The sequence below is a fragment of the Colias philodice genome, chromosome 25 (genome assembly GCF_061535455.1).
Source record: "Colias philodice isolate Cphi_HAF_F1 chromosome 25, ilColPhil1 Martin Lab GWU primary, whole genome shotgun sequence".
NCBI classification, from domain to species: Eukaryota; Metazoa; Arthropoda; class Insecta; order Lepidoptera; family Pieridae; genus Colias; species Colias philodice.
This window is the reverse complement of record NC_143110.1, coordinates 4,571,581-4,598,775: the sequence shown is the minus strand read 5'-3', so window position 1 is coordinate 4,598,775 and position 27,195 is coordinate 4,571,581. Positions and strand designations below refer to the sequence as shown.

The window sequence follows — 27,195 nt, the reverse complement described above, 5'->3', positions numbered from 1 at the left end:
CACTGCGAGTAAAACCGCGGAGCATAGCTAGTTAAAAAATTACATGGATTAAAAAGATTTTTTAGAACTTTCAATGAATATGATAGATAGCGAATAATTGAAATAGCCACAATCAAAATCAATTCCTATATAATGTTTATTTACATGATTTTCAGAGCCAGAATTCCGTTGTGCGCCAGAATCAGAGTGGAAAGATGATTGCAACTCATGCTGGTGCACATCTGAAGGTATAGCGATGTGCACAAGGATGGGCTGTCCTATAATGAATAGTAAGTCTTATGATCATCCATACTAACATTATAAATGCGAAAGTAACTCTGTCTGTCTGTTACTCAATCACGCCTTAACTACTGGACCAATTTGCATGAAATTTGGTATGTATTGAGATATTTTGATACCCGAGAAAGGACATAGGCTACTTTTTACCCCGGGACATAGGATAGGTTTTATCCCGGAAATCCCACGGGAACGGGAACTATGCGGGTTTTTGTTTGCGCGGGCGATGCCGCGGGTGGAAAGCTAGTATTATATAAATTCTTTAGAGAAAGGAATTGTGGAAAAATTATTTATGCCTTATTTTACTAGGTTTCAACCAAATCGTGAATGTTATCTTTTAGTAATTAATCTGTCGCATCCAGATTCCAGCCGCAAATTCGCGGTTTGATAAATAACCTAGACAGTTAGATCCTTTATTAATTGGCGCCGCTCAATTTACTCTTCCTAACGGATACGCCTTTTTAGTTTTTATTAATACAAAGCCATATGGCTGGTAGTTCATAACTGTAGATATAACCTGTTGGCTACGAAAGGTCACTTGACACAGTTGACACAGGTTCTTTGAGTTGGAAAATTAGAAGAAATAGATAAAGAAATTACAATCTACGGAGAAATACTGACATTCGAAATTTACAAATTTGATAACAGTTGTAAGTCTGATTTACACGATAATTTTTTATTACAAATCTAGATTGAATGATTCTGTTATAGAGCTTATAAATAACCTTTTTTAATTGAGTGTAATGTTGAAATTAAATTAACATATTGTAATTAATTTCAGTAACAGATTGGAGTGGGAAACCAGTGAAACCAAGAATTGGCTCCGTAAGTATTTTAAGTCATATTATATTGTACACATTTCGTCACTTATAATTTTCTGAGCACATTTTTTATTCATACAACGTTTACGTGTTTAACATTGTTCAAACTTCATACGGTTTTTAATTCAATAGATATTTTTTCATAATCCTAGTCTTTAAATAACGTATTTGTTGCACCGGCACAATTCATTCATTCAATTCATTCATAATTTTTACCGCACATTTGTGTTAATTCGTCGTTATTTTGAAGATATCTAATTCATTTAATAGTTAGTTCTATTGACGTATTATTGACTACTAGACTCACAATCGCCTAAAAGACCGTTTGAAAATGTCCGAACGACGTTTTTATAAACTATGAATTAAAATTTGCACCTTATGTTAAGGCCGTAATGTTTAAAGTCATTTGTATCGCTCATTATAATAACTCTGCCAAATACACGCGTGGGCAGAGTTTTGTTTCCGACAATTTTTGAGCGTGATTGTGAGTCTGTTTTATTGTTTATTGTGCGTCAATGGATGATTCATATTTTCTGTTATTGCATAAAGTGAATAACATTTTTTGATAGTAATAAGAAATTTATACGTGATTTTTTCGACATAGTCGGTGATGGGTTTTCATGTTTTTTGTTTACATTTGTGATAATCTACACAATCACTTGGTAAAGGTAAACTGTTATATGTGAAGATACGTAAGTATAAATTTAAACTATTTACTTTTTGTTTTGTATTGTACTTAAATAATTAAATATCAAAATAATATTTAACGTTTCATATTTTTTCTTATGTTCTGATTTATCAGACCATTAGAAAAGTATGAAGTATCATAAAAATAGTGGTTTTAAGTTTCTTGAAGTATGTGAAAATTTGAAAAAGTATTAAATTATATAACATCTAAAATTTCAGGGTTATAATAGATTTATTCAACACATACATAGTATTAAAAAGCGTTCCCGATGTGAACCAAACACAACATTTGAAGAAGATTGCAATACATGTCTCTGTAGTGCTGATGGCGAAAACTTTGCTTGTACTCTAAAACTGTGTTATAAACCTAAAGAAGCTGGAAAAGTTAATGCTACGGATGAGGTTAGTAAATCAAATGATTTTTTTTTTATTCTGCAATACAAAGACAATGTATAGTATCCGACATGGTATATTTTTAACCCCCGATGCAAAAAGAGGGATGTTAAGTGTTTGACCGCTATTTGTGTTTGTGTCTGTGGCACCGTAGACCGCAAACGGGTTATTATTTAATGATATTGTTACATAGATTACGAAATATGTTAAGTTTGTTTGTCTGCGAGTTGTTAAAAATTGCAATACTTACTACTTAATTATTTATTCATACTCTTGATACTTTTCCTATTTATTACTCAACCTTTACTCAACCAACTTCCATTTCAGACTGGCTCTTCCGACCCAAACGTAACATCACATAAAATAAAAAAACGGGCAGTTTGCAAACCAAATGCAAAATTCAGGATTGATTGCAACGATTGTGCCTGTGCGATCGATGGTCAGAGCTATTCTTGTACCGCTGAAGATTGTGACAAACGGGTGATCAATGATGACGTTGAAGTTTTTAAGGCTGAAGGGGTAAGTTTGTTTGATGCTGGTTTTGCCAGAGGGACTCAACGTGAGACTCCATAGAAAACATACTGATATTCTATTCTTTCAGTTTTATGTGTCTAATGCTGTACTATTAACTATTGCTAGTGCTAAGAGACACCCCAGGCCATCTATTGAGATGATTAAACAACCATCTTAACCAATATGAAACATTATTTCTATGATTACAATATTGTAATTTGTAACGATGGAACGCGTTATTTTTGTTGATAACAAACAGACTGCTATTATTGTTGCATTAATAGTCACTTTCTCGATTACTAGATATTATTAGTTAGTTAAAATTATGTATGAGAAATTACGTGTAAACATGTTAGAGCCAAAAGAAGTGAAACAGCGCACCCTGCTACTCTCATCTACTGCTATTAGAAATGAAAAAATTTGTAATTAATAAATGTAGTTATACACGTTTGTTACATTTACGAAAAAAACGGCTGACCTGATTTTTATGAAATTTGGTATATATATCAATCGATAATTATTATTGTCTGAAGCGATAATTATTATCTAATGCCTTTTACCCGGAAACCAAGCGCACAAGCGGGATCCAACTAATTTAAATATACTATTCCACACACTATTTCAGGGTCCAGACCACATAGAGCGACAAACGGTATGCAAACCTCGTGGTATCTTCTATATGGGTTGCAACACTTGCCGATGCAATGTTGACGGCAGCAACTACGCTTGCACCAACAAGCCATGTCCCTTGCCTGATGATGTGGAAATATTTAGCGAATTGCAGGTACACTATAAGATATTAAATTTTATAGCATTGAAATGCTTATAAATGATTTTTTTTAAATAAAATAGTAAAATCAATTTCTTTTTCTTAAAAAAAATCTCATTCCAATAGGACAATGTTGTAGGCACTGAAAAACAATCTTAACTATTCCTTTAATTTAGTGGAACGAAGTTCCTTATCGCGCGTTGCGAAGGAGGCTAGACGGAATTAAGACAAAAAGTTGTAACGACACTTTTTGCTATATGTAAGCCGTGCGGCGTGCGCGTGTTTCTCTATCTATCTCCCATAGAAAGCAAGCAAGTTATTATCTAACTTCGTTCCATCTGGTTGTCGCTTGACACCTCTCAAGTGTTTTTATTGGAATCTGTGATAACTGTATTAAAATTATTGTTTCAGGATATGAAGCCAATTATACCATAACAATAAGCTTGAACTGAGGACTGAAAATGACATCGAATATTATATTTTTGATTAAACGATTTTGCATTTTGGATGTTTTATTTATTGTATTATTTCGTTAATTTTGTTCTGTCATATATTCTAAGCTAAGGTTTCAGTTACATTTCATGTGTCATGTACATGGTTTATACCAAGAGTTTATACGTTTTTAAAACACTTGATAAGTAGGTACAATCATTCTTATTTGTTACTTAGAATAATTGTACAGGAGAAATACAACCGTTGCCCTTCAATAACATAAATCTTATATATAAAAATGAATCGCAAAATGTGTTGGTAAGCGCATAACTCGAGAACGGCTGAACCGATTTCGATAATTCTTTTTTTATTATATTCCTTGAAGTACGAGGATGGTTCTTATGTAGAGAAAACGTAAATATGTACCACGGGCGAAGCCGGGGCGGACCGCTAGTATCTAATAATGATGAGTGATTTAAAAGTTCACCACCATTCACCTCCTAATATGATAACAAATTTCCTTACTACCACTTGAAAATTGAAATGCATTCATATTTTTCCTTCGTATACCTAACATGTATTGCGTAATTCTCTCTTTTCAATTCACTCACGTTCTTTAAACATATATCATTCCACACATTTCTATAGATATTGAAAACAAGTGGCAACACAACGAAGGCTGTTATTTGCGCGGCAAACCGCATGTTCATTAAGGACTGTAACACTTGCTGGTGCAATGAAGATGGTACAAGCTTCTATTGTACGAGAAAATCCTGTGTTAATCTGTTGGACAAAAGCTTTAAGGAAATCGAGGTAAAGTTTTCATACAAAATAAATGAATTTGGTAGCGGATTTATTAATATACAAATAGTAGGCGCCAAATTTGGGGACAGAAAAAATGTTGCCATCCAAAAAAATTAAAGCGTACGTTTTATACTTCTGTCATTTCGGTTTGGAATATCGGTCTTCCAATTTAAAAACATAACTTTTTTTTTAATTTGAACAGCTGAAAAATAAATCCGCCACAGGTACATCATGTCATTCTCATTCTGTCTTCAAAATAGTCAAATTTCGTTCATTCATTTCATTCATTCGTCTTTCATTTAACATGTCATTTCATGTCATTATTGTGTTACCATATTCTCGAACAGAATTTGCCCACACAAAAACAGTGTCGCCCAAACAGTGTGTATGAAATGAATTGCAATATATGTTATTGTGATTCCACGGGTACGTCATCTCACTGTACTCGTCGTGCATGCCTTCCCGAAGATAGTACAAAGGTTTGTTGTATGGCAATCTTAATGGTGATGGTTTAATTACATTTTAAAAGACTACGCAAAATTTTGTATTCGAGCTTAGAATCACGATTGGACTTTATAATTGGCAGCGTTGGGCGAGCAGAGACAATCACGATAGTAATGTATACCGCCGTGTAGAGGGCCTAAATGTCTACGATTGGTTGCATTGTATAATATTATGTTTATTCATAACCGTCGTAATGACGACAAACATGACGATGATTTGTTGGGCCAACGCTGCCCATCGTAAAAAGGGCCCATAAAGTCTTTATTGGTCTGAGAATGAGAATTGAAAATTTATCCGAATTTTATATTCAAAAATTTTTGTTTTGCGTTAAAATTGGGTTAATTTATAAGGTGGCGGAATGATACTGTATGGAAATTATATTATTAAATCCTTAAATTTTTCTTTTTTTTTCAGAGTTCTATTAGAAGAAACTTTACAGAGGTAATCACATAATACTATTAATTAATTATTATTTGTTGATATAATTATATATAATCGTTTATTTAAATTTTATCAAGCTGATTACTTTTTATCCCAGTTGCCTGGAAGAAATCTTGATATAATTATTTACATACTGTTTTTTTTTTATTTTTTTAGAGCATATTAAAGAGTTACCTATATTAAAGAGTCTGAAAAAAAAATGTAACGGTTCAAGTGTTTCTAACCTTGAAATATTTTTTTTTGTTGTTCCAGATACGAGAATTTTCTTTGAGACGGAATGGCACAGAGGTAATTTAATTAAAAGATATTATTCAATGTATTATATTTACCATAGATATTTTTTAGTTTTAGAGATGTAGGTATTCTTAACACGCTTTTATTGGCTGCTTTTGTTTGTTTGTATGTATCTAACCGATTCCTTTAGACTCGCTTGTCCCACTTAATTCTGACGGATTTAATTCAAACTTTTTACACTTATCAAGGTTCAGTGGCAAAACAACAATTTCATGAGTTTAAGTGCGTTTTTTTATTATATGACTAGCAGTCCGCCCCGGCTTCGCCCGTGGTACATAATATTTACGTTTTCTCTACATAAGAACCATCCTCGTACTTCAAGGAATATAATAAAAAAAGAATTATCGAAATCGGTTCAGCCGTTCTCGAGTTATGCGCTTACCAACACATTTTGCGATTCATTTTTATATATAAGAAGATTTGTACTAATATTATACTATAATTCTAATACTAATACTAGCTTCCGCCCGCGGGTTCGCCCGCGTGGTGTTTTGATAAAAGGTAGCCTATGTTCTTTCTCAGGGTCTAAAGATTGTCTGTGCCAAATTTCATTAAAATCGGTTGAGAGGTTTAAGCGGGAAAGCGTAACAGACAGACAGAGTTACTTTCGCATTTATAATATTAAAGTAGGGATTTTAAACAATTGTTTTTCCACATATGATACCACTATTAAACGTAATATTTTTCATTTTTTTCAGCTTCCTTTCAGGCCGAACTTTACAGACGTAAGAACATAATTTTAATCAATTTTTTAAATTATCATATTTTAAAGATAATTATTTTTAATATCAAGATGCGCCTCTCTTGCGATTGAGATGAGATCCGATGAGTGTTTTTTGCTATGGCAAAAAGTTAATATTTTTCATTCTTATATAGTTACTAAAAGCAATAATTTAAATATTTTTTTTATAAAACATATTTTTTTTAATTTCAGAAATTCGAAGTTCCTGTTAGATGGAACAGCACAGAGCTAGAGGTATTATAATTATTGATTTAGGTATAGTTTTGTAAAGATAATCGATTATATCATTTACTAGCTGTGCCCCTGCGGTTTTACCCGCGTTACTCCGCTCTTATTAGTCTTAGCGTGATGATATATAGCCTATAGCCTTCATCGATAAATGGGCTATCTAAAACCGAAAGAATTTTTCAAATCGGACCAGTAGTTCCTGAGATTAGCGCGTTCAAACAAACAAACTCTTCAGCTTTATAATATTAGTATATGTAGCTAATAATATTTATGTACATGATAATGTTCTTCTATACGATATTACAAGAAATACTTTATTTTTTCAGTTTATTTTAAGCCGGAACATGACTGAGGTAAAAATTTAATTTATTTATATTATATTTTTAAACAGAAAATCGTACATTATTAAGAAGCGCGTTTCTTGCAATTTTTATACCATCTTTTTCATCTGTAATAAAAAATGTGCAGAAAATTTATTGTTATATTAACAACTAGCTGTGCCTCGCGGTTTCACCCGCATTAGAAGGCTTTATGCATAGCCTCCTTCCTCGATAAATGGGCTATCTAACTCCCAAATTTTTTTCAAATTGGACCAGTTGTTCCTGAGATTAGCGCGTTCAAATAAACAAACAAGCTTTATAAATATTAGTATAGATAACTAACCAAATAAGCTATTTGGAAAAGTTAGAAGCTATATTAATTCCCTTGCAACACAGGCTATATTTTAATACTCCTTTTGTATATTTTAAGGTACCACTAAGGAGAAAGCGGGCGTCTTCGCAGGTAATTAATAAATTACTATATCTATATACATCTCAATTCTCATATAATACATTAGTATATATTACTAAAAGTTCTGTTAGTTACTCAAGAACGGCTCAACTTTAAGTGAATTTGTATTTGTTAGATTACTTAATAATTATTTTTATGTAACTATGTGTTTCCTCTCCGAATGTGATGATAACTGTTAACAATTTGAAAATCTTACAATAACACCCACCCGTGCGAAGCGAGCAGCTAGTTTATTAGATATTTAACTATAATTAGAAAATCCATAGTAAAATAAATGTTACAGCAAAAATCAAATCCAGATGAAACAACGCAATCAAGGGTTGCTCCAATTATAAAGGTACGCCATAATTTTGAGGCGTCTTCTTTTTGTATCTGGCAACACTCAAGCACAGATAATTTATTACTTGTCTAAAAAGCACAGATAATATAAAACTACACTAGCCTATATTCCTTATGCCTTTAATCACTTCTTTCAATTTAAATTATTAGTTTTCACTCAATTGTAGCACTTTCTAATACTAAAATTAATTATTATTATTTGATGGCACATGCGCTCAAACACAAAGTTCAGCAATTACTATTAAAATCACTGCATAAAACTGCCTGTATCACGAAATTATAAATAATCTCAAATCAATACACTAGTTCTTGCTTATATTTATAGACTAAACAACATTGTTAACATGGTTGTCAGCAATTAAGTTTTTATAACTAGGTACGACGGCAAATTCTTATCACAATTAATATCTCTATGTTGAGTCAAGCGGCGATCATTACAATTAATTTGGCAGATATTTTTCATTATTTCATAATTTCATAAAAACATTGTTTGTCTCTCTTTCTCGTCGCAACGGAGCCATTCTTTTACATGATATTTGTACTGAAAGCTACATAATCTATATATATAATAAAACTAAGTCGATAAAATGTGCGTGCCGATAAAACTTAAAAAGGAGTCCCGACACGATAAAGGGACTTATGTGGTGTGATAGCCCTTTATCCCCCCTCGAACAAGAAAGTTCCCGTTTTAATCTAAAGGGCATGTTTTTAAAGATATAAGGGACTTTCCGACCCTTCAACTTGGAAATTAAGTGCAGTGGCGCCATCTGTTATCGAATATTTGAACTTCGGAGACTATATTACACTCCAATAGACATAGTGTGTAGTCTCCATAGTTGTGAGCCATTGCAGCATGTGTAGTAGTGGCGCGAAATTTAAAATTCCAATTTCAATAAAATCTTAAATTTAAATTTTGTGTATTTATACGTCATTATTTAACGTATATTTTGGAGTTAAAGCGACATAATTTTAGTTATCCAAATTAATTCTCAAAATATTAAAAAATTTAGGTTTTTAAATTTCGCGCCTTTACTACATACGCTACCGCTACAGAAGCTAGAAAGTTCCCGTTTTAATCTAAGGGCGTGTTTCTAAAGATATAAGGAACTTTCCAACCCTACATAGTGGCGCCATCTGTTATCGAATATTTGAACTTCATTCAGGACAACGATTGTTTGGGTTGCATTTCCAAAAGCGTTGCGAGCAAATTTCAATAAAGTCTTAAATTTAATTTGATGCTATAATAAAGTTATTAAATTTTGTGTATTTGTACGTCATTAGCTAACTTATATTTTGGAGTTAAAGCGACATAATTTTAGTTATCCAAATTAGTTCTCAAAACCTTAAAAAATTTAGGTTTTAAAATTTCGCGCTTTTAGTACAAATGCTACCGCTATAGAACCTTTTATTATGGCGGACGATAGTGACCAGAATACTCTAGAAGGTGTGAGAGAGAAAATATTTTCAAATTTTCTCGAATATTCTAGAGCCTAGCTCTCTGAATATAAGAGCCCGGTGTCGCTCACCAGAGTTAGTTTAATTTGAACAGCGAAACGAGCGATTTCAAAACGAAAATAAGAGAAGTTATCTGTGAGCCTTTATTTAGAAGTATCACGTGTGAGTATTTTTAATAGTGTGTTTAATTAACTCTCGATTTTGAAACGAAATAGAAATAAGTTATTTGTGGGTTTTTTTCGTGAAATTTCCCTATAATATTAACAACATGTAACCCATCAAACCCAAAACAGCTATGGGACTCTTTCAAAAGGAGTATGAGTGATGATATATTGTACCAAGTCCGACAAGCTAATCCTGAACTGACTATAGAATTCAATGACGAGATCTTCAATGAAACACTCATTCGCTTAGAAGATAAATGTTTAGCAATAAATAATCAAGCCTAAGTAGAACTTGGAATGCCAGCACCACAAAGAAATGCTTTTAGTGTGCTAAACTACGAAATTATGAAGGAAAAAAGTTACAACATCAATCAACTACTTGAATACAATGCTCACAACTCTCAATGACAATAAAAAAAAAGTTTACGACGTTATAATGAGCCGGATAAATAACGATATTGGTGGAATTATTTACTTGGACGCACCAGGAGGCACCGGTAAAACGTTTCTCATAAATCTAATACTGGCGGAAATACGTGCTAAAAAACTCATCGCACTGGCACTAGCATCATCTGGCATTGCAGCCACACTTATGGAAGGAGGACGATCTGCCCATTCTGCCTTACAACTACCATTGAATATAGCCGAACAACAATTCCCGGTATGTAAAATTTCAGGAAAATCTGGACGTGGTAAATTCTAAACCAAGCTAAAATTTTCATCTGGGATGAATGCACCATGGCCCATAAAAAATTTATAGAAGCCATGGACAGAACATTACAAGAATTGCGAAAAAACTCTGAAATAATGGGAGGAGCTCTACTCATACTCTCAGGAGATTTTCGACAAACACTTCCAGTTATTCCCAAGACAACATCAGAAGACGATATCAATGCATGCTTGAAAAAATCACATCTCTGGCTACAAGTCCAAATACTGCAATTAACAAAAAACATGAGAGTTGAATTATCAAGAGATGAAACAACAGCACAATTTGCTAAAATACTTTTACAAATCGGCGAAGGTACATATCCTACTGACCAAACGACCGGCCTCATTGAACTTAACAGTGATTTCTGTAATATATGGCTATATTACTACTGAAGACGAACTAATCGACAAAATTTATCCAAATATTATTCAGAACTATACTAATGCAGAGTGGTTATTTCAAAGAGCAATTTTGGCCACTAAAAATAATATTGTTGACGATATCAATTTTAATATTCTGAAGAAAATACCTGATGAAGAGAAAATATATAAATCGATCGACACGATGGTATCTATTGAAGAAAGTGTCAACTTCCTCACTGAATTTCTAAACTCTTTACAAGTACCAGGAATGCCATTACACTGCCTTCGTCTGAAAATTGGAACTCCAATCATACTACTCAGAAATCTCAACTCCCCAAAATTATGTAATGGAACTAGAATGATCGTAAAACAGCTATCGAATAATATCATTGAAGCTGAACTTATTTCTGGAAAGACCAAAGGACAGACAGTATTTATACCTAGAATACCACTGATCTCTTCGGAATTGCCATTTCAATTTAAAAGACTGTAGTTTCCAATAAAATTAACCTTTAGTTTTACAATTAACAAAGCGCAAGGACAATCTTTAAAATATTGTGGCATTAACCTCAAAGAATCCTGCTTCTCTCACGGTCAGCTATATGTAGCTTGCTTCAAGAGTAGGAAATCCGAAAAATTTATGTATATATACTCCGGACAATAAAATGAAAAATGTTGTTTATAAACAAGTATTGTAAATAATGAGAAAACGTTTTCAATAAATTTTTTTTTTACTTTTTACGTCATAGTTTATTTTTTTATTTCGACTCTACCACGTCATCTCATATCAACTCCCGGGCGAAGCCGGGTTTTTTAGCTAGTTGCTTTATAAAGAAAGATATAAGGCGTGCGGTGCATCCAATAGGGGACGCCGAAGGCCAGCCATTCCAACCTCAAATATTATAACTGCGAAAGTTTTTGAGAATATATGTTTGTTTCTCTTTCATGAAAAAACGTATAAACGGATTTTTACTGTAAATTATACATCAGATGTAGGTCATACATCAGAATAACACATGAGCTATAGAAATACTTGATTTTGGACGGGTTCGTTATTATATTTCTCCGTCATCTGATTGAATCTGCTATTGAATTGAATGACTAGCGCTTTCATTGAATGACGACATCAATTGAACGACTAGGCCGAACGTTGATTTCATAAGCGTCACTCAACGTCCAACTAGTTAGAGAACATAGCCCATTGAACAGAGCGAGAATAAAAGGCTCGGCATATTGTTGAACTGTTGACTTTTGGAAAATGTAAATTCCCTCGTCGTCATTCAATGAACGCGCTAGTCATTCAATCAAATAGCAAATTCAATCAGATGGCTTCGACATATATAAAGCAAGATATAACGCGTGTGGTGTATCCAGTAGGGGACGCCGAAGGCCTGCCAACCCGGCCTCGAGTTCAGGATGGACTGCAATAAGTGCCTCTGCGACAACGAGGGGCAGAACTTCTCCTGTACAAGGAACGATTGTGCCGCTTCTAACAGCAACGGGAATGGAGGGGACCGGGCTAAGCGAGGTTTGATTTGATTTTTTAATTATTTATGTGAAGTTTTGAATGATACTGGATTGTGGATAAAAGGAATAGCTTCCCTTAATTGTAATGATAATTTATAATGTAAGTCTAGTTAATTTTGATTATTTTATATAATATTAATGATATACATTACAAAATGGCCGAGTGTTTGTAAACGGGAAATTATACAATTTGCCTGCAACACATAAACTTTAAATTAAAACAGACAATATTTCCATTAAAATATGTAATTATATAATCGACAGTAATACTTCGACATGCTTCAGAGAATTATATCTCTAGAAGTTTCTCGTTTTTATTTAACATCAATATCTATTATATATGTATATTATAGAATAACAGTTAAATCATAAAACGAAGTAAAATACACTACTGTGCCCCAAATGTGTTACTCTAATTATTTCCAGAAGTAACATCACTAAATCATACGGACTGCACTCCCGGGAGTGTGTTCGAACAAGGGTGCAATGTATGCAGGTGCACCTCAGATGGGAACCACGCTACGTGCACTATGAAAATATGTCAAGAGAGCACAGAAAATGATATTAATGCACCAGGTGAGGATTACAGGACTCTTTAAAACTCTAACTCAAACTCAAACATTTATTTATTCAATTAAAGTTCTTCCAGAAGTCCTTTTGAATAATAATTATATGTAACATATTTTAACATTTTTTTTCATATCGCAAAAAAAATTTCACAATAAATGTCTGTGTTGTTTGTCTTTAAATTATTTTATTTTAATTAATTTAAATGATAATAAATTTGATTTGTTTTGTGTATTTTTACTCGGATCACTCATTTGCGTGCGTAAAACGTTCGTACATTACACGAATATTTGAGGTGTATCAAATGTTACGTTATTTGCGAATGTCGTCATTTGCGTATTCGAAGGGTTTGCGGCCAGATGAAAAACGGCTAACCATAACCATAATTATAAATATACATAAAATTTTGGTTTCATCAAAAAAACTATGAACGAAGTAATCCTGCTATCTAGTATCTAGTAGGTATATTATTATTAGTCTGTGCTAGTATTATATAAATTTAAGAATTTTACCTCGTTGTCAAGTTTAAAATAAAAATGCTGTTTCTTTGTTCTAGAATCGGACCCAAGTTTTCGCTGCAATCCGGGGGAACAGTTCAAGCGTGGTTGCAAAGATTGTACATGTTCTGCTGACGGCAAAAGCGTGTTTTGCACTTTGCGTCTTTGCGACCAAGACATGAGTCCGTCGTTGTAACCTTTCCAACAAAATATGCATTTATTTGTCTCTGTCGCTTTGAGAATAATACTTATTTAACGAATAACGTTTTGTGTTTTGTACGAAGATGACTGTTACTGGGGCTTCGCGTAATTTTTTTGCGCGAGTTTTACGGTTTTTTTTTTCAAATATTCAAGAAACAGTGAGTTGAATATTATGCTTTCATAACATAAACGGCCTCTCAAAAATAATGAAATATCATTCAGAATATCTTTGATTTGTATCTATTGCATTGTTGTAGCGACTATGTTATAGTGAACTTTAGTTACATTTTCCGTTGCAGAAACATTCAAGGTAATGTTTTATTTGCTAAGTAGGTTTCATTTTGCGTCTTTAATTTGTATAATACTTTAACAATAATCCGTTTATTTAAAAGGGCTGGGCCTCTTAAAACTTAATAAGAGATTTAAGAATCTATGATAGCTTTTGGAACGAAGTTGCTTATCGCGCGTTGCGAAAGGGGGCTAGACGGAATTAAGACAAAAAGTTGTGACGACACTTTTTGCTAGATATAGTGCGCGTGTTTCTCGGTCTGTCTCTCTCTCTCTCATAGAAAGCAAGCCAGATATTTTAGTAACTTCGTTCCATTCAGGTGTCCCTTGACACCTTAAGTTTTTGGTTGATTTATTTGCTTATCAATGGATATGCGGCTGTCTTGTAAAGTGTTTCTTTGTAAGTATTAGCATACATGTAATAGTTTATTATATGTATGGTATTAGTTCGTAAGAATGGTGTGTTTTGTTTGTCAAGTTTATAGCTACATATAGTATTTCAAACGATATTAAATAAGGACTTATTTATCCACACTTATGCGTAATTATTTAATAGTTTATAGAGGTAATTATAAGTAAGGAATTTTTTTGCATACACAAACATGTCCTTAGTTTTTTTGTTAAACAAATAAGAACAAAGGTAAATAGAAATTGATCAGTTAAATTCTTGGATGAATTTAATTTACTGGTAACTAAAACTACTTTTTGTCGATTAGTTGTTATCTTTTGAATTGGTTTTCGGTCGTTTTTATGCAAACATTGTATTACTCAATACGTAATTATACTTAACGTTAAATGATCGAACGAATAAACTATTACAATAATGTGTTTGAGTTTTATTTTCTTCTATTAATATTTCTTTCATAATTTATTTCCCTATGTTTCTTCTGAATGTTGGTTTCTTCACTTTACCTATCTTAACATTGATTGAAGTACACACAACATGAGGTAGGTAGTAGATATAATTATTACACTAGAAGAAATTAAATATAAATATCTACCTAGGTATATGCTATTATTTTTATTCACTGTTTCCTACAGTGAAAAAAATATTAAGAGGATGAAGCATGTGCTTTTCCAAGGCTTTTCCTAAAATTCCTCATAGTATCTATACAAATATTATAAAGAGGAAAGGTTTGATTTTTTGTTTGTTTGTTTGTATGAATTGAATAGGCTCCGAAACTACTTGGCAGATTTGAAAAATTCTTTCACTGTTGGAAAGCTACATCATTTCTGAGTGACATAGGCTAGGTTTTATCCCGGAAATCCCACGGGAACGGGAACTATGCGGGTTTTTTTTTGAAAACGCGGGCGAAGCCGCAGGCGGAAAGCTAGTTAATTAATATTTTAAAAGAGGTAAATTTTTGATCTTCATTCAAAATTTAAACCGAAGTATTTCAAGGAGACCGAGTACCTATCCCATATATATAAAATAATTAAAATAAAATAATAAGATCAATTGAGGTAGGTATTCTGTATATTTTGGTAAGAAAAAAGAAGAAATTATCCAATAAAAATACGATTAGTTAATCTTAACATCTACTCAAATATAAAATAAGATGTAGATAAGATTTACTTAGTACTATGATTTTTGAACTAAGCTATTATCTGCCTAATTAATTACCTTTAATTGAGTTTAATCTCTAATTAAAGTCTACAATTAGTACTAATAAAATAGAGATCATTTAAAAACACGCAACTATAATTTCAGGATATTAAAAGCGTAATAAAAGGTTTTTAATCAGTGCTATTTTTATGGGAAACAATTTTAGACGATAATCTTCAATACGATACAGTCGATAACATGGCGTATAATTCGATTTTATTCACACTTGTTGTGTTTTATATTATTTATGTTCAGGCTATATTATGTAAGTATTGTTTGAACGAAATTATTGTTTATTCTTTGGTTGACGCGTACCTAAATCTTGGATTTTATATTGTGTTATGGTATATAATATTATAATTATATGATAACTGTACAGTGTACATACTTCGAGGGGTCTGGTATTTATTTATGAAAAACTAGATTTCCGCGAGAGGCTTCGCCCGCATTTTCAAAGGAAAACCCGCATAGTTCCCGTTCCCGTGGGATTTCCGGGATAAAACCTATCCTATGTGTTAATCCAAGTTACCCTCTATATGTGTGCTAAATTTCATTGTAATCGGTTCAGTAGTTTTTACGTGAAAGAGTAACAAACATCCATACATCCATACATCCAGACATCCATACATCCATACAAACTTTCGCCTTTATAATAGTATTAAGATTAAGATTAAGATGAGGCTTGACTATTTATTATTTTATCTTACGGAACCGTAATAAACATTTTTGTAAGTGGTCTATCATAAGATGAAGTCTAGATCGTCTAAATTTTTTTATATTATTTCTTTGTTATGTTGATGTGGGAAATATTCACAATAGAATAGAATTAAAATAATAGCAATTTATTAATTAAGCTATTTAATTATTTAAAAATGTGCTTTTATAAGTATTGTTTTTTACCAGTGCCGTTAGGATGGACTTCGCATAATAAATCAAAAAGTAAGTGCTTTCTTTACTTAATTTTTCTCTCATATTTAATATCACACATATAACAGATTCCTTTGATATCTGTGAAGTGATTATTTTTGCATAGGCACAAATATCAATTCCCAATTGTAGAGGAAATAATTGTCAAACATATTTTGAAGTGAAACTTCTTAAGGCACGTTGAGAATAAAATTTCAAGGCCATGGCAATACCGTCACGTCATGGAGTAAGGCGACGATTTTGGTATCTTTAAATCTTGCCATAGAAGTTTCACTTCTGACTAATGTGCTCGGCATACACGCTCTTTTTTATATTTAAAATTTGCCTGATTTAGATTATTTTGCTCTGTTAATCCTCACCTAAACCTTCTAAATTTTTCGTAGGTAATTTCACAGTTAAATCATTGACATCAGCTTCAGTCTGGTTACCAAAAACCACAAAATGCGTACCAAGTGATACAGCTAGAGGCAATTGTTTCGTTTGCATCTGTAATATTGATGGGATCTTCGTCTGTCGTGCTGTGAAGTGTGTGAAACCTGGTATTTAGTTATTTTTTATTAAAACATAAGATAATCAGAGTAATATTGCACTCTGATCGTTTAAATATCTAAAATGTTGATACCTATTCCACAGCCTATGCAATGTTGTGTTAACATCTTTTTCATTGACGATGGATATAAAAAGAAAATATCTCGTCTCATCCAATAAAATTAACAAAAGCAACATAATTAATTACCTACCAAATTAAGAAAATGCAATTATTTTTATTTTTTTAGAAAAACCGCAACTCGTTCAAAAGGAATGCAAACCAAACATGACATACAAGAAGGATCACACAATTTGCAAATGTTCAAATAAATCACGATGGATCGCAGAAAACTGCAGGAAAATCTTCGGGACGCTTCACAGTGATAAAGCCCTCATCTTCAGCTACTTAAAGACCAATGTCACTTGCAAACCCAATAAGTTATATTTAATGGACTGCAATCTATGCCAATGTCATAAATCTGGGTACATTCAGGGATCATTATGCACAAATCGTAATTGCAAAATTGGTAGTAAAGCTGACACCTGCAAATTCAGTGATGTTTTACGAACACAAGACGAAATCTGCGTATGTAGTGATGTAAACTATTATATCGATACACTGTGTACTAAAATAAATGGTAATTTGATTCAAGAAATAAAAGCTGATAAGGTTAAAGCGTTAACGAATATGAAATACGCTTCTAACGATAAATGTACTCCACACAAAGAGTATTATAATGATTGTAACCATTGCATTTGCGATGATAATAGAAAATTGGTTTGTACAACGAAAAATTGTGAAGTCAAAGCCAATTTTAGAAGTGCTAATGAAATAAATACCGAATTAGCAGAGGTTGAACACGAGAATGAATCTTGTATTCCTGGACAGAAATATAAATTGAAATGTAATACGTGTTTGTGTACTCCAGATAAGGAATTGTCGTGTACTACAATGATTTGTTTAGGAGATTATGTATTGGACGGTGTAGCTTTGAAAAGGAGTTTAATGTTAAAAGATACTTTGGAAGTTGGAAAATAAACAATTTGATCTTGGAAGTGGTTTTCCTTTAGTATATAGATAAAGTATTTTAATTATATATGCGGTATATATTGCAATTATTTTGTTATGAATATGAGACTACAACTTTTCAAAATTAACTTAAGAAAAGAAAACATTATTCATCCATCTGTTCGCGAACGAACCTTCTTCAAAACCTCCTAAAATTTATATTCTGTCGTGTTAATCCAGACATCACAACTAGTAATTAAAACAATACACACGTATTCAAATTTTAATTTTAGCAAAACTAAATCAACATCTCCCTGAAATCCACGAGTTCCAAAGCTGTGTGCCTGGTCATCTTTACAAGTCTGATTGTAACACATGCCGATGTAGTGAGAACAGCACACTGCTTTGTACGAAAATGGCCTGTATTAAAGACGCTTTCGCAGAAACTATGAAGGATCATATACAGAAACATCCAACACACAAGGCCAAATGGGCCAAAGCAATTGGAAGAAGTGGTGCGTTGCATGGAAAGTTTCCACAGTTGGAAGGGAATGAGGATTGTGTTCCTGGGAAGATCTATGAAAGGGCATGTGAGACGTGCTTCTGTAATGACAAAAAGGGGTTAAATTGTACGGGCACGTGTGATGAAAGGAAGTCATGTAAGTATATATGTAAGAGCTGATACAATTATGAATTTAATAATGAAAAATTGTAAGTTGAAGAACTGTTAAATTAACGAGCTTTCTTCCCTCAAATAGGTAAAAACAAACTGAAAATCGATGTAGAAGTTTTTGGATTTATCGCAAACATACAGACAGACTAAGTAAAGGACTTTATTTTGTAATATAAAGTGATTCTAATTATTATTCTTTAATTAAAAAAAAATATATTTGACGAAAGAACCATTTTTTCATTTACAATATCTTAGTTATTTTATCTTGTTTTATAGTAAGGAACTCGAAATACCCAGTCAAAAAGTTTCCCTTCAAGCCTGCAGATGTCCACAACTTTGATGTCATGAAGCATTTATCTGATAAATGTGTTCCTGGAAAAATGTACCGCATTGCTTGTAATGGATGCTTGTGCCGGGAAGCAAATAATCTCTTATGTGAGAATAAACTCTGCGTGTCACATGAGGCTTTGTCGAAACTTGATGCTAAGAAACGTTCTGGTAAGTGATAATAGAGACTTACGTAGGTGTTTTATGAAAACTATTAAGTGTAGGCCAAAGATCGAACTAATGAGCAAATTTTTAATCAGTGGAGGACAAGATAGTGATGAAACAGGCCTATATCGTATAAAAGCTTGATCTAGATATTAAGATTCGCTAATCTTAAACCTATTACCTACGTTAACACAGGCACTTAAATAATTATATAATATAGTTACATTCAGAACAAGTATAAAGTTCATATACTTAACTAATACAAACTAATGAAATCGCTAGTAATATATTTTTTTATAGGTCAATGCAATAACGATTTTCCAATTTTCAGGCAAGAAATGCAATAAGGACGAAACACACGGCTGTATTCATTGCAAATGTGTGAATAACATGACTAAATGTAAAAGTATACCTAAATGTGAGGAACGAGAGAGATTATCAGGGAATTCTCACAAGATCCCATTAGCTCTCAATTTGCAGAAGGAAAAGTGTACACCGGGGATGATGTATACGTAAGATGTTTTCTAATTGAAATTCGATTTAAAAGATTCCATGAGGTTTCTGAGAGACATTTTTAATAATAGTACATATTTTCAAGGAATAAAAAAAATTGTAATATAATATCGCCAACCCACTTGGCCAATGGTGGATTATGGAGTTTACCCTGATTAGAGATCCGTGTCCCAGCAGTGGGAAAATATGTGGGCTGATGATGATTATGGTGATGATGATGATGTACAAATCTACTTCGAGAACGTAAGAAAAAATGATTATTTTCTTATCTTTAATTTCAGGGTCCAATGCAACCAATGTTACTGCCAACGGGATTCTACATTGAGATGTACTCAAAAGGCCTGTCTCAATTACGCTCAAGTCATCAAACTTCATAACCAAGTAACAGAATTAGAGCAACAAGGAATGTGATTTTACGTTTAATTATTAATATTGTAGTACAATAATAAATCTTTGTGGTGTTTTATTTTTGCGTTATTAATAGTAGAAAGAAAAATAAAAAGGATAGTTTCCATTACCAACAGCTGAGGTCTCTCTTTAGTAACCCATACATAAAATGATTAGAAATTAGAAAATGTTAAAATATATTTTGCCTAGTTCACGTCACCAATTTATAATGATATAGGTATTTTTGAAAACATTTAACAACAACAACTTTGTGACTCTGAGAAAGGAACTAATAATAAAGGGGTTGAATAGCTTCTTAAAATCAATTTGTAATAAGGAATGCAACAATGCTTAATTGTGTAGTCTTATCAAACAATTTCAATCATCTGCTTGATTTAAAAAGCCTTTCTAGCCAATTAATTTCCAAGTAATATCTCAGGTTTGCGGAAAAATAAAAAACTGAATATAAAACATGGAACTTTTTAATCTTACAGTACTATAAGCGTGAAATTAATCCATAGATTTTACTTTTAAATCTTCGTTGCATAGTCCATTTATTAGTGTTACACTACACATTATGAAAATACGTATGTCTGTGGCATTTTTAACTTTATTATCACGATTACCATATCAAATAACCACTTTACGTAAGTACATGACTATTTCTTTCTCACATGTAATATTCTCTTCTTTATTATTACTTATTTATTTGCTTCTTCAGGTGCGTGCGTTCCAAACACACAGTTCATACTGAATAACTATTTATGCCACTGTAATAATATTGGTTTATGGAATGATGCAAGCTGCACTAAAATACAGAGACGGGTGAGCTGCAAAATCGGCCAAGTATTCCGAGATGGTTGTAACCGCTGCGTGTGTCTAGAAAATGGTCAATTTTCATGCACAAATGCCTATTGTTTGGAGAGTCAGAGCCTACTCGTATATGATGTGAAATGTACCCCCTTCAGGTCATACTATATTAACTGCAGTCTATGTACGTGCCCAGCCTCTGGGATATCAGCAGAAGCACATTGCACAAAGGATACATCTTGTCCGCTAGAAAATACGTCAGATTTTCAAATGGTCAAAAACAACTATTGCATACCAAACGTAATGTACATTTTCCCTTGTATTCATTGCTTGTGTTCAGAGAATGGAATTTTCATTATCGATAAATGTGTAGATAAATGTCAAGTAACTACAAAGCAAATTAAAAGGTGTAATCCAGGAACATATTACAGAAATGGCTGTAGCATATGCTTATGTTCTAAAAATGGCAATCGTGATGACCGTCTATGCAGCGAAGTTCCTTGCAATAAAATCAAACCAAACACACCTATTTTCCAAAGTTTAGAAAGCTATGGTTTATGTACTCCTTTTTCATTTCAATCAAAATGTCTTTCTTGTGAGTGCAATATGAACGGTTCTGTAAATGAAAGAAAATGTTTAGAACTTGATTGTTCAAAGAACACAAAACTTCAGAATTATCAAAAAAGAGATAACTGTAGTCCCGGTGAATTCGTTCCAATTTGTATCGAATGTTTCTGTCCTCAAAATGGTTTAATTAATAGCAGCTATTGCAGAAACAATTGTAGTAATCAAAATAAATTCCACATTCTTGAAAACATTGTTAATGAAAGCTTATACGAGCTAGCTGATGTAAATGAATTGGATAAAGAACATAATGAAGAAAACTGTATACCAAATTTTGTATATTATGAAGATAACAAATACTGTCTGTGTCCCGATACTGGATACAAACATTCTCAATCATGCATTCCTCACTATAAGATTGAAACTACATTACATATTAGAAGTGAACATGGCTCACGCGATCAAAAAAATCATACTGAATGTGAACCAGGCACATACGTTGAGTTCGATTGTAATGTATGCTATTGTTCTAAAAGCGGTGTTATAGACTATAAGTGGTGCACTTATGATGATTGCATCGCTAAGAAAACTATACAGGCAGCTCATAAGACTCGTGTCCTTCCCGTGACCAACGTATATTCTGATGGAACTTGCATACCTGGATCAATATCTAAGGTTAAATGTAATTTCTGTATTTGCCCCGAAAGCGGGATACTTAAAGAGCGTGCTTGTACCAGAAATAACTGCTACGAAGAAGAGGAAGAAGATAAAACAATAGGCATGGATAGATTTACTTGTGAGCCACTTGCTTACTATGAAGTCGATTGTAACATCTGCTTTTGTCCCCGAGATGGTATAAAGAACGTTGCAAAATGTACTAAGAATCAATGCGAGAAAAATTTCCTTAGATCCAATGATTGTTCGCCCGGTCATCTCTTCACAGATGTCTGTAATGTTTGCGTTTGCCCACCGAACGGAGATAAAACTGACAAGGCTTGTACTGAGCATACGTGTGGTGTCGCCCCTTGGAACCAATTCAAACTGCCCCAAAACTTGCTGCAAAATAAAGTTAATAACGCAAAAGTAAGGACTCTAGACCACTGCTTTCCAGGTGAAGAATTTACTCAAGATTGTAAAATTTGTGTTTGTCCAGACATGGGTTTGAAAATGTACGCTTCTTGCGAGGTGAATGAAGTCATCGCTTGTGATAATGGTCAAGAAACTTTACCAACGGCTGATCTAGGCAATAAGCTATCGGTAATTTTAAACATTTGAACACATCCTGATAGTGTTAATACTTTATCAGTTTAAGCGATTAATAGGGAATTTATCAAACAGGTAACTGGTTCAGATAGTGATATAAATTCTGTCACTCATAACCGGGTCAGAAGATTTGAGTTAGCTCAATGTATGGAGTATAAGATAAAAATGGCTCCCGAGAGAAAACACTGCACTCCTGGCTCCATGTACTTTATACGGTATTCTAATTTATCATTATCTATGTATAAATAACTAGCTGTGCCCCGCGGTTTTACCCGCGTTGCTCCGCTCCTGTTGGTCATAGTGTGATGATATAGAGCCTATAGCCTTCCTCGGTAAATGGGCTATCTAACATCGAAAGAATTTTTCAAATCTGACCAGTAGTTCCTGAGATTAGCACGTTCAAACAAACAAACAGATAATCAAAAATAAGAAGCAGTTTCTACGACACGTTTTATTGAAACTTTATCAAAGCTGAACATCTGGAAAACGTTTTGAACTACACACACTTAAATTAAAAGTTTTTTAAGTAGTTACAATTTGGTAGGTCTATCTGAATCCATATGATATACATTTTTTTTTCTAATTTATACTTTATTTAATACTGTGATAGTCATTATTAACTTAACTATCTTTTGCAGATGTAAACAATGCATTTGTCCATACATGGGAAATATTAACAAATTTTGTCGTCCATTACCAAATACTGTTCATTGCGAAGAGGCTTTTCCTGGTTTTAATTATTTACCGATGGGTCGAAGATATGAAGGTAGGAACTTTACTAGCTACGGTTAACAACTACATAGTGGTATCTTTGTATCCCATACAGACTCCAGTCTGCCAATAGTTAATAATTTCGCTTTCAAACTCAAACATTTATTTATTCAATTAGACTTCTTCGAGAAGCACTTTTGAAACGTCATTACATATTTTTAAAATTTACCACCGATTCGGAAAGCGAGAAGAAGAAGAACTATGGAGAAGAACCGGCAAGAAACTCCATATTTGCTCTTTTTAATCACGTCAGTATTACAATTTAATTTTACAAAAAACGTAACTGTATATTATCATAATATGCCAAAGAACTGTCCTGTGGTTTTTACGCGACAAGTGACAACCCTCCAAGGGTTTTTATCTTCCATATATTCCTTAAATTTATAGCTTTAGTGACTCAATATAATTGTTACCCCTATATTATTATGGTAAATTGCTCACTAAAAAAATTTAAAACAGCACTTCTTATTACAGCAAATAGTACAAACAATACTGAACCAAATGGACTAAAAGTAAATGAAACAATAATACTCGAAGTAACACACAAGCACACAATGTACCAATGTGATAAAGTTGGTAAAATAATGGATAAATGCTTTATATGTAATTGTGAAGAGAGAGATAATCGACTCGTCGTGATAGAAGAACATTGCTTTAAAAGTGAACATGAGAACTGCGCAGATGTTCCAAGACCCACCTTTTTGCATGACAATAAACTTGTATTTCTTTGAAAATTTTGTTTTATTTTAAAATTAGATTCTTAGATTAAGGATTGGTCTCCGCGCGCGCGCTACGACTAGATACCGCCCCACCTAAAAACAATAGCTCTGTGAGTGCGGCAACTCATTTCTGTAGTGTGTGTTAGGCAATTTGTAAAGACGCTAGTGTGTGTGAAGAGTTGGGCTGCCAGCTACATAAATTTTACCTAATAAATGGGAAATCTGGCATCTTGGAAAGAAGTTTGAAAAATATTTTTTTCATCCTGACCTGCCCGGGAATCGAATCCATGAACATGCGACTCAAATCCACTTATGACGCTACTATACTATAGTCACAAAGGTTGTTTAAAAGTAAAAAAGCGGAAATAAAAAAAACATATTATATGAGTCAGTTAAACATGGTTAAACAGAAATAAATTATTGTTATTATACTTTTTTATACATGTGTTAGTAATAGTATTGAAAAAAAAAAGTTCAAATTATTGCTAAAAGATTTCCTCAACCACGTGTATTTTTTTGGATATGCAGTACGGCAACACTGAATGGCGTCGTATTTTCGTAGAAAAAATTATCGAAGTAAAGGAGAAATTTCGATTAATACGATACTTAGTGATGGTACGTGATTCCAGTGTCTTTCTTATTTTTTGTTGTATTATTTTTAAATAGTTTTATGACACAAATAGGCATTTTACTTCAGATTTTGTTCAAAATCTTTATAAACTATCGGTTCGCCCTCTCCACACAATGCTTGTGACACATGTGTGACACGACTGGCTTGGGTACGCCGAATTCGGCGTACTATTAGTTGCCGCATTTTTCAAGTACGCCGGCGGTATCTAGTCGTAGCGCGCGCGCGGAGACCAATCCATAATCTAAGATTAGATTTTAAAAAATGTAAAAAGTTATTGGATGATATTTAGACAAAATTTTAATTGCCTATATAGACTGGGGTAGAAGCCTTTAAAAATAATGAAAAGATAAAAAAAATCGCAGTCGGATGAAACCCATTAGAAAAGGAGGGGAATGTGATGAAAATAAAAGGAAAAATAAATTACGGTCAATCCGAGTTCGGGAAGTGGGAGGGGGGAGCTTTTAAGAGAAAAAAATGGTTTCTCCTGATTTCCGACAAAACTACAAGTCCTATAGAAAAAAGTTCAATGGCAAAGTTGTAGGTAATTAAAAGTTCTAAGTACAACTTTTGTATTCACAATTTTTTCACATAACCTAAAAATTTAGGTGAAAATTTCAAAAAACCAAGTTTTTGGTCTTTTATTTTTATCTACTTCAAAATTTATTTTTTTTCTACGAAATTTGGTGGAAACTTACTTTATTATGTCCCAAATACACTGTTATTTATTTGATTGAAAATATTTATTTTTTCGCCTTATTTTGAATTAATACCAAAAAAACAACCTAATTTTCAATCGAAAAGTCACCCGTCAAAATATCAGCTTTTTTCAAAAACTTGGGGTGCCTTTTATTCATTGAAATCTCTACTTTCATATGGTGTAAAAAAAATAAACTCCACTATAGTAAATGTTCTCAGGAAATGCATACAAACAGTGTAATAATGAGCTTTTACTAAATCAGGCACACTTCTTGAACTCTATATCTTCTCTTGTATCGGCTTTTCGGTAATATTTCAAAAGAAAAATAATTATCTGTTCTAAGTTTAATATTTTACAGCATATTCAAAAGCAAAATGATGTCGATAAAAACATTTCAGGTAGTTCGAGAAGTGTGCCTGATTTAGTAAAAGCTAATTTTCACACTGTTTGTATGCATTTCCTGAGAACATTTACTATGATGGTGTTTATTTTTTTTTACACCATATAAAAGTAGAGATTTCAATGAATAAAAGGCACCTCAAGTTTTTGAAAAAAGCTGATATTTTGACGGGTGACTTTTCGATTGAAAATTAGGTTGTTTTTTGGTATTAATTCAAAATAAGGCGAAAAAATAAATATTTTCAATCAAATAAATTACAGTGTATTTGGGACATAATAAAGTAAGTTTCCACCAAATTTCGTAGAAAAAAAATAAATTTTGAAGTAGATAAAAATAATAGACCAAAAACTTGGTTTTTTGAATTTTTCACCTAAATTTTGAGGTTATGTGAAAAAATTGTGAATACAAAAGTTGTAGAACTTTTAATTACCTACAACTTTGCCATTGAACTTTTTTCTATAGGACTTGTAGTTTTGTCGGAAATCGAGAGAAACCATTTTTTTCTCTTAAAAGCTCCCCCCTCCCGCTTCCCGAACTCGGATTGACCGTAATTTATTTTTCCTTAAATTTTTATCATATTCCGCTCCTTTTCTAATGGGTTTCATCCGACTGCGATTTTTTTTTGTTTCAAAAATTATTTACTCTAGTCTAATATTGCTTATTGTCAGGATAAACGTAAACGTAATCTTTGAACCCGAAATCTGAAAAAAAATACTTCTTAAATGTCGCCTATTATAATGGTTAGGGAGCCAGGTGCAAATTTGGTTAACTATTTCCTCTCAAGAGATAATTCGTCAGACGCATGAGAGTATAGTATTATAAAGCCTCGTGAACGTCAGCTGGCGCTCGGTTGGGGGGGTGAGCGGTTGTAGCCTCCCACGCACATAGGAAAAAAAATACATTCATTCATTCATTTCCTCTCAGCTAAAAATTTGTCAAATTGTAGCTAACCCAATATCTCAACGAAAAAAATAGTCAGCTGGTTACAACATGGTGTATTATACGTCAGCTGGTGTCTCGAACATGAAAGTTAAATTTAAAGAAAAATTTATTTTCCGTTATTTCCTCTCAAACAAAAATTTACCTGATGATAGCTTATATGTAACTGTGGATAAATATATATGTCAGCTGGCTGTATCTTGGTGGAAAAACCGTCAGCTGATACGGGAGGCTACAACCGCTCTTCCCCCCAACCGAGCTCCAGCTGACGTTCACGAGGCTTCATAATACTATACTTTGATGCATTTTACTAATTACCGCTTGAGAGGAACTTGGTCATAAAATCTGCTGCTGGCTCCCGGACCATAAACAAAATTACTTAATTAATTCACTGTTAGTTTTAACACAATTATTCGAAAAGCAAAAGATGATAATTTTGAATTGTTTTCTATGCAAAA

At 32.9% G+C, this 27,195-nt stretch overlaps 2 protein-coding genes and 1 pseudogene across 8 annotated transcripts in view; all 3 read left to right on the top strand.

Annotated features, from left to right (window-relative positions):
* Nucleotides 1–14,630, top strand: part of LOC149477329 (uncharacterized) — a 36,730-nt gene extending 22,100 nt beyond the window's left edge. The window contains exons 6-19 of one of the 6 annotated variants that reach the window (XM_089710786.1): nt 156–269; nt 1,058–1,101; nt 4,540–4,704; nt 5,043–5,174; nt 5,614–5,640; nt 5,893–5,928; nt 6,633–6,659; nt 6,869–6,910; nt 7,231–7,257; nt 7,655–7,687; nt 7,980–8,033; nt 12,106–12,256; nt 12,682–12,831; nt 13,379–14,630. In XM_089710786.1, coding sequence (XP_089566912.1) covers nt 156–269; nt 1,058–1,101; nt 4,540–4,704; nt 5,043–5,174; nt 5,614–5,640; nt 5,893–5,928; nt 6,633–6,659; nt 6,869–6,910; nt 7,231–7,257; nt 7,655–7,687; nt 7,980–8,033; nt 12,106–12,256; nt 12,682–12,831; nt 13,379–13,515 — 1,139 coding nt within the window. In that variant the 3' untranslated portion in view covers nt 13,516–14,630. The remainder of the gene's footprint in view (nt 1–155; nt 270–1,057; nt 1,102–4,539; nt 4,705–5,042; nt 5,175–5,613; nt 5,641–5,892; nt 5,929–6,632; nt 6,660–6,868; nt 6,911–7,230; nt 7,258–7,654; nt 7,688–7,979; nt 8,034–12,105; nt 12,257–12,681; nt 12,832–13,378) is intronic. The other 5 variants (XM_089710791.1, XM_089710787.1, XM_089710788.1 and 2 more) reach the window with 5 other exon arrangements.
* Nucleotides 14,631–18,293: 3,663 nt separating this feature from the next.
* On the top strand, nt 18,294–19,988 carry LOC149477328 (uncharacterized). Its single transcript, XM_089711042.1, has 4 exons — nt 18,294–18,537; nt 18,828–19,049; nt 19,375–19,555; nt 19,838–19,988. The coding sequence occupies exons 1-4, from the start codon at nt 18,294–18,296 to the stop codon at nt 19,965–19,967; spliced, it is 777 nt and encodes a 258-aa protein (XP_089567168.1). The 3' UTR covers nt 19,968–19,988.
* A 332-nt stretch (nt 19,989–20,320) lies between these two features.
* Nucleotides 20,321–24,082, top strand: LOC149477327 (uncharacterized; annotated as a pseudogene). Its single transcript, XR_016317686.1, has 5 exons — nt 20,321–20,590; nt 20,665–22,605; nt 22,669–22,795; nt 23,219–23,346; nt 23,826–24,082. The product of XR_016317686.1 is annotated as an uncharacterized LOC149477327 (transcript).
* The last annotated feature ends 3,113 nt before the right edge of the window (nt 24,083–27,195 follow it).